Here is a 7547-nt window from a genome sequence, read left to right as displayed (position 1 = left end):
CCGCAGCCCCAGCATCAGCTCCATGCTGGCAGAAACTGCACGTGCACCTCAGAGTGGACAGCGGGAGGGATGTGCTGCCTCAGGCCCTATCCCCACTGTCTGCTTCGAGGTGCGCATGCACCCGCCAGTATGGAGCTGATGCTGAAGCAGCTGTTTGCAGCCTCCTGGCTGCCACCGGCCTAGGCTCTGGTAGCTGCTTCCAACCACAGAGCCCAGTGTGCTTGCAGCAGCAGGGCTTGCAGCTGAGCCTGCCTGACTCCCACCTGCTCTGAGCCCAGCCCTGGCTCAGCCCCACCACCGGGATGAGGCTGACGCTGCTCCTTGCCAGGAGCACCGCACATTTTGCAGGCTTAGCTGTGCGGGATGGGTGGGTGGTTGGGCTGATGAGTAGGCTCTGGGCCAGGGCCTCGGCCAGCTGCACTGCAGCCTGGGGGCTGGCTCCTTGGGGAAGCACAGGGGCTCTGGTGGGACCAGGGCATTGTTGGGTTGGACTTTGTCCAGTGGCCCAGGAGCCTGGCTCCATGCGCCCGTGCAGCTGGTTCTGTGTGTTTGTTTGCCTCTGTCTGGTTCTGTGCATCTTTGTGCTCATACATGTCTGTTCTGGGTGTGTTTTGGTTCTCTGTGTTTGTGCATGTGGTCCTCTGTGTGCGTATGTCTGGTTCTCTCTCTGTTCTCCTTTTTCTCTCTCTCTCTCTTATTTGTCTTTTTTTTTTTCTCTCTCTCTCATTGCAACATGCTCAACACAAAAGGAATACACAACAACAAAGGCAACATTTATGATTATTAAATATACTAATATGCAGTGTATCTTGCCATGTACTTCCTTCGCCCCCCTCCCGCCCCAATTTTGTTTTTCTGGCATGCCAGCACTCTGGCACCTTCCAGGGTAGACATTGTAGTTTTTTTCGGCACTCTGGCCAAAAAACGTTGCCTACCCCTGATCTATACAAGGTAAGGTATTGTTAAGACCTCATTTAGGATGCAATGTACAGTTCTGCTAACGGTTGTTCAAAAACAATTAACTTAAACTGGAAAGGGTACAGTGAGAGCCACTGAAATGGTTAAGGGAAAGATGATAACAGAAGTTGTTTAGTTTAACAAAACAGATTGAGAATGTATAGTTTACAAATATACTTCTGGGGCAGATATTAGGAAGAAGTAGTATTTAGGCTAAAAACAATGCCTGTGTAAGATCAAAGGGCTGCAAAAAGGCTTTGAAAAAAGAGATTGAAAATTAAGATTTCTAACTTCAGAATAGTGGCATTTTGGAATGGTCTTCCAAGCACATTAGTTGGGGCAAAGGGTGTTAATTGTTTTTTTAGTTCAGACTTGATTAAGTATGTGGAAGGGGTGGCATGACAGGATAGGGAGTTTGTGTTAGTTTGTCAGCTGGTGTGATATGTGGATTCTGATATTTGCAATTCTGACATTGGGGGCATAGAAGTCGCTTTTTCAGTATGATAGCTGCTGGGCAATGCCATGTTCCAGGGCTTTTGCTGGTTGCCTGCAGGGGACAAAAGATTCCGCCCCCACCCCCCTCCATGAATGCTGGTATGTTTTGGTTTCTGAAGAATCTGGATATTGCCCAGAGCTAAAGTTGTAGCATTTTGACTGTGATACTCTGCTGATGCTTAGGAACCTCTTAAGTTCCTGTACATAGCCATCATACCTCAGAAAGTGGCCATAGTACTGTAGGGTCTTACTACCCTTGCCTTCCTTGTTCCCTGGGATGCTGCCTCATTGTCTTTCCTGCCACATCTTTGTTGGAAAGGATTATTAATTTGGGAGGCTGCCCTAGCTCAGCAAGCAATGTTCTGTGAGTGTTTTATCCAACTCACTTTACTGGGCTGGTTCACCCCTCAGCTTGGCCATGTTGCTTTACATCTTGGCTGTCCTATGACTCTCACCTTCCTGTCTCGGCCTTTAGGCCTCTGATGGTCCACTAACCAATACTCCATGTCTTCTTAGCACTAGTCATAGACTCCAGGCTCCTCCATAGCCATGGTCATGCCTTGCGGGTATGAATGGTCAACAACAAAAGTCAGGGGTGCCCAGCCTCTGGCCAGTGAGGCTTTCTGTGGGTCTGGAAATTTGGCAGCAGGGGAGTGGTGGCAATTAATACTGCCACCACTTCCCCACTGCCAGATTTCTAAGCCCCATGCAGATGGATTGGTCATAGCTGCGCCCTGCAGAGGGATCAGGTCTACAGACCGAATCTGGCCCACAGTTGAACCTAGCATTGCTCATATAGCCTTGTGGGCCAGAAAGGTCAGGCACCACTGACACAAACCAAATATAAACTCTAAATCACTTATCTGCTAAGCAGCCCCTTTACTTCACTGTCTGCTGGGTTTTCTTCTCTTTAGGGTATGTGAGCTCTTGCCCTTCCAGTTTTGTCAAGCTTTTTCTGTTCAGGGCACACAGAATCCTGTTCCTGCCCAGACTGCGGCTCCTGCCCCTGAGCCTGGCTTATATGTGCCTTTTGCTCACTTGACCTGGGCTTCCTGAACAGGACCAGTAGTTTCCTATTAGCCTAAATGGCCTGATTAGCAGGCCTTCTGCTCTCCTCTGCTGCAGTCCTGCCTCCCTCAATCAATTGCCTATGGCTCAGTCCTTGCAGCCTGCTATTTACACTCTGAGGGCTGCAGATCTTTTAATTCTGCACCCTGGTGCCACCCTTGATTGCAGGGCTTGGGCAGCACTTCTCGTGGTGCTCTTTGTTATGGGGTCAAGGCCCTAGTACAGTTCCTAATTTGAGGTTTCTGCTCCTCTGCTCAGGGTCAGTAGTGATTGCCAGATTTAGGGTCAGGAAGGAATTTTCCCCCAACTCATGGGCAAGAAATACAGGCAAATTGGCCTTCCTCTGTAGCAGTGGTTGTGAAGCTTTTTTCGCCTCGGCAGACCACTTAATACATTTTGCACACAACTAATTTTAATATCAGTAGTCTTACCTTACAAGTACAGATATTCTCGATTTGTTCTGCAACCTTTCTGCGGACCACCTGAATGGATCTTGTGGACTAGTGGTGGTCCACAGACCACAGTTTGAGAACCTCTGCTCTCTAGAATGGAGTATGTTTCTTTTGTTGAGATCTGAGCCTGTGTAGATCAATTACATCTCTGTCATTATAGTGTTAAGTTACTTGCAGTGGCCTCATCTCCCCTGCTTTTTACCTGTGGCATGTTGTAGGTGTTTTTGGTTTCATCTTGTGGTTGTGTAAAGGTTTAGAACAGGTAATTTTTAGGAAGCTTTGGGTAAATGTTTTCCAGTGAACACGGGGAAGTAGACTTAGTGGCCTGGGAGATGCCTTTCAGCTGTATGTTTTTATAAGGGAAACAAGTCCTGAACAGTTGTGGTTATTATTGCATGGGTTCACAAAACCAGAAATATTGGTCTTTGATCTAAAACTTGCTGGAATCAATTAAAAGATGGATACAGACCTTATGATTGGTGTTGGTGATAGAAATAGAAGCTAGCCTTATAGTATAGTAAGTGTAGCTCTTCTCAGTAGAGGGTGTGGGTATGTGGCAGTGGTGATTCAGTGTCCCCAATAGTACCTCGGTTTAACAAAATGGTACAAAAAAGTTGGGTTTATTTACACTCATAAGCATCAGAACCACAAGCTGGAACCCAGCATGGAAACCTGATAATAGAATTACTTCAGTGAAACTTAAATTTCCAAGTCCAAACAGTCTTAAAAGGACTTTTCAGGGTGAGAATCTGCACCTTGTGCACAGCCTAAGATGTTCCAGATGGCACAAAGACCTCCATAATCTCACTGATTGCACCAACTTCTGCAGCCTTTTAGCAACTCGGGCCCTGCTCTGTAGCAGCAGTCTGTTTCTTTCTCTGTGGGGAAGTCCATCCTTCTCCCAACTGCACTTAGACCAGGCGGGTCCACTATATCCCAGGGCCTCTTTCAATGGTGCTTGGAGCATATCAGGGAAATAGGCCTGCTCCAGCCGTACTGGCTCTAATGCCCTCCCCATGCTTTACCACTTCCTTCCTTGCTCACCCTCAAAGCAGTTTGGGGATTGTAGTTCAATCTGTTATTCCCTGCTTTTCATTTTCATGGGCTTTTTGTAGCCCTGTCCTCCCTCTCCTGTTAGCTGGTGGCAACTTCCTGCGATCTCCCGGGGCAGGTTGGAACCTGTAGTTCAACCCTTCTCCCTGGGTCTGGTTTTCCTGGGCCTGGAGTGGCCCCACCCTTCTCAGCTTAACCTTTGGCAATCCTGGGGTGCGGGTTACATAAGAAATTTGTTTTTGTTTTTGTTTTGTTTTGTTTTGTTGTTTTGTATTGTTGTGTTGTGTTGTGTTGTTTTTTTGAATCTCAGAACTAAGTGCTAAACCACGCCAAAATAGCTTTCCTAGGATTTAATCTATTGCAGTTAGGTTTGTAACTCTGGTTGGTAAAATGCTCTTTTCTGTGTCTTGAAATTGGGTTTTGCGACTGCATGTAGGGCTCAAAGCACACTTTTATAAGTTATGCGGCTATTGTTTATTTTGTTTTGAGCTTTTTCTTGTACTGCTGGTCAACAACACTTTTGGAAACCACTATACAATCATAGAAAAGTAGGGCTGGAAGAGATCTAGTGAGATCATTTAGGCCGTCCCCTGCCTAAGGCAGGATCATCCTTGTCAAAAATATCACAGACACGTTTTTGCCTGCTCTTAAAAATTTCCGAGGGTTGAGGTAGCCTCTGCAGGTAATCTTTTCCAATTCATATCCATCCCTCATAGTGAGAAACTTCTTCCTAATTCCCAACCTAAATTTCCCTTGCTTCAGTTTGACCAGTGCTCTTGTAGTCACAGAGAAGTCCTATCACTATTCTCTCCATGTAACCACCCTTCAGATATCTGAAGTCGGGTATCAAATTCCCCTTCTTTTCTCCAGACTAATAATCCCTGTTCTTCAAAGCTTTTATGTACTTTCTGTTCAATTGTTTTGTATATTTTAATATGCATACTGTACAAGTTGTTTGGGTTGGTGTGTCCACTTGAATCTCCAAGTGAATCTGGGCCCGCTTGTTACTGTTGGCCTCTGATGGTCTTCCTATCAATTGAATAAGCATGTGTGACACGCATGCATGCATTTGTTGGGATTTGAAATGCAAGGCCTAGGGGTCTAAACATTATAATACCAGCACGTTCATTTATATAAATAATCAAGGGGTTTAGGGAGGTAGGAGTAAGATAACTGAGGCTCAAAAGAACCACGCAAGGGAGGATTGATTGCCTAATATTGGAACCTGGTTAGATTAAGGTAGGGAAATTCAAGCTCCCTTGATCAGTGTTCTCTTTAATTTGTCTCAAACTGTGAATGCATTTTCTAGGAACCATATGTCATCACAGAGCAGAGCTTTCTTGTTCTTGGAAGTTCAGACTGGTGGCCTAATTTCTTTCATCTAAATGGAAGGGTACCAAAGATAGCAAGATCTGGTCTAGCATTGTACTTTTGCTTACAGTTCTCCATATATATAGTTTCAAGTTAACTTGAATTAGTTTTCAGGTAAATGGTTTGCGAGGTGCTCTATTAAATGTTTAGTAGCACTTTTATTTTATTAAAGATTCTTGATTTTTTTTTTTTCCTTCCCTTCATTCATGTTTTGAAACTCCAGATAAAAACAGGTTAATATTAAGTACTCTATAGTAACCATACCCTTTATCAGCATTAAATATTATGTAGTAGCTTGTAATGTTTATTTCTCAAGGTTTTGCTGTCTTAGAAATTCCAACAGACTTTTTTTTTAATTAAAAAAAAATGGCTAAAAACTGTGTGCATCTGAACATGTAATCTTCCAAATATGCTCTATGGGATTTGGGGATGTAATTTTGGTATCTAAACAGCTCAGTGGTGTCCTCTTGAAACTGCTGGGTTTTTTTTAAACACAGTACTATCTCTAGTAAATCTTCATTAATCTTGCAATAAAAATGACTTATTGCAATTTTTTTTAAAGCTTTAGCTACAGTTGAAGATTTCCAGATTCGTCCTCATGCGCTTTATGTGCATTCCTACAAGGCCCCTACTTTTTGTGACTATTGTGGAGAGATGCTTTGGGGCTTGGTACGACAAGGATTAAAATGTGAAGGTAAGTTAAATGTTAACTTCTGTGAAGTATGTGATCCTAGCTTCTGCCTTAGCAGCAAGTTATAGGAAAAGCAAACCTTTGGATGTAGCGGGAGATATTGGATATTGTGTGTTTATACATTTAATTTGTTGGCCTAATATGAGTTTAGCTTCTGGAAAATAAATAGCACAGTCTAGTACTTGAAGCAAGACGCAGTGGGCTGTGTCAGGAAATGTGAGCTCTCTCTTGGCTCTGGTACAGACCGTGTGACCTTGGGCATATCACTTAATTTTTCTGTGCCTTTCCCAGCCGATGAAAAACAATCAAAGCTTTTAACATTTGATGTACAGGGGTGTTGTAAATTAAGTTTAAGATCCTTGCTTCAGCTTGTCTTAATTTATGGAGCATTCCAAATGGGAATCCCTTTTCATATGGTCTTTGTCCAGCTGGATTGTGGAAAATACTGAAGTCTGCTTTCAGCAGGCTGGTGTCCAGGTACTAGAAACCCAGCGTTTCCTGTCAGTTGGCTTCCTCTTTACTCCTGTGGCCCCAGCAGAGCCGAGAGAGCCTCCCAGCAGGAAGAAAAGTAAGGAAGATCAACAGCCATATAAAGTCTTAAAGACCCCATTTTTTAGGTATTTACGAATGTCAGGCAGGAACATTGGAAATTAGTATTTAGACAAATGGTGTATGTTTTTTATTGCAAAACAAGATTCTGCTGTAAATTATATTAAGAAGAAATACAGTGTGCTCCCTATTGTGTTATGATAAGAAATCTAGACAAGATGCTGTGTTTCTGTCTTTTTAATATTCTTGGATTATTTTCCTTCTCTTTTAACTGCTTTATAAATAATAAATACTGGACTCTTATTTTTTTTTTCTTAATTATTTTACCTAAAGAGAGGCTTCTCTTTCATCATTTTTTCAAACTGACACTTTCAGGCTGTGGATTAAACTACCATAAACGATGTGCCTTCAAGATCCCAAACAACTGTAGTGGAGTGAGAAAGAGGCGTTTGTCTAATGTTTCTTTGCCAAGCACTGGGCTTTCCATTCCAAGACCAGCGCAAACTGAATACACAGCCTCTGCTACTGAAGAGGTATGTAATAGAAAATGAAAACAAAGTAGACTTAGAATAAAATAATACTGAGTTAAATTAATCAAGTTTCTGGGAACTAGAAACAACTTTAAATTGATTTCAAATGAGAAAAACTAGTTCCAATCAGTACTTGTTCGTTTTTAAGTTGCTGAGTCTTTTATACTCTGACAGTTGAGGATAATTCTGTATTATTACTGGCATTGTGAAAAACAAAACTGAAAGTGGATTTCAACTTTTATGTATAATTTTACCATTAGTGTGTCGTTCACAGCGCTGTTTACTCTTTTTAAAAACCTTGGGTTAGGAGATAAAATACAGAGCTTTCTCTGTGATACAGATTTAGTCTGTAATTACTGTATCACTATATAACATGGTACA

At 42.9% G+C, this 7547-nt stretch overlaps 1 protein-coding gene across 6 annotated transcripts in view; it reads left to right on the top strand.

Annotated features, from left to right (window-relative positions):
• The window catches only part of PRKD3 (protein kinase D3), a 97533-nt gene that overhangs the window by 62054 nt on the left and 27932 nt on the right, over positions 1-7547 (top strand). For 4 of the 6 annotated variants that reach the window (XM_025205149.1, XM_025205147.1, XM_025205148.1 and 1 more), the window contains 2 exons: positions 5959-6090; positions 6970-7169. In XM_025205149.1, coding sequence (XP_025060934.1) covers positions 5959-6090; positions 6970-7169 — 332 coding nt within the window. The remainder of the gene's footprint in view (positions 1-5958; positions 6091-6969; positions 7170-7547) is intronic. The other 2 variants (XM_025205151.1, XM_025205152.1) reach the window with 1 other exon arrangement.

Source organism: Alligator sinensis, unplaced genomic scaffold (assembly GCF_000455745.1).
Source record: "Alligator sinensis unplaced genomic scaffold, ASM45574v1 scaffold284_1, whole genome shotgun sequence".
Lineage (NCBI taxonomy): Eukaryota > Metazoa > Chordata > Crocodylia > Alligatoridae > Alligator > Alligator sinensis.
This window is presented reverse-complemented; position numbering and strand designations above follow the sequence as displayed.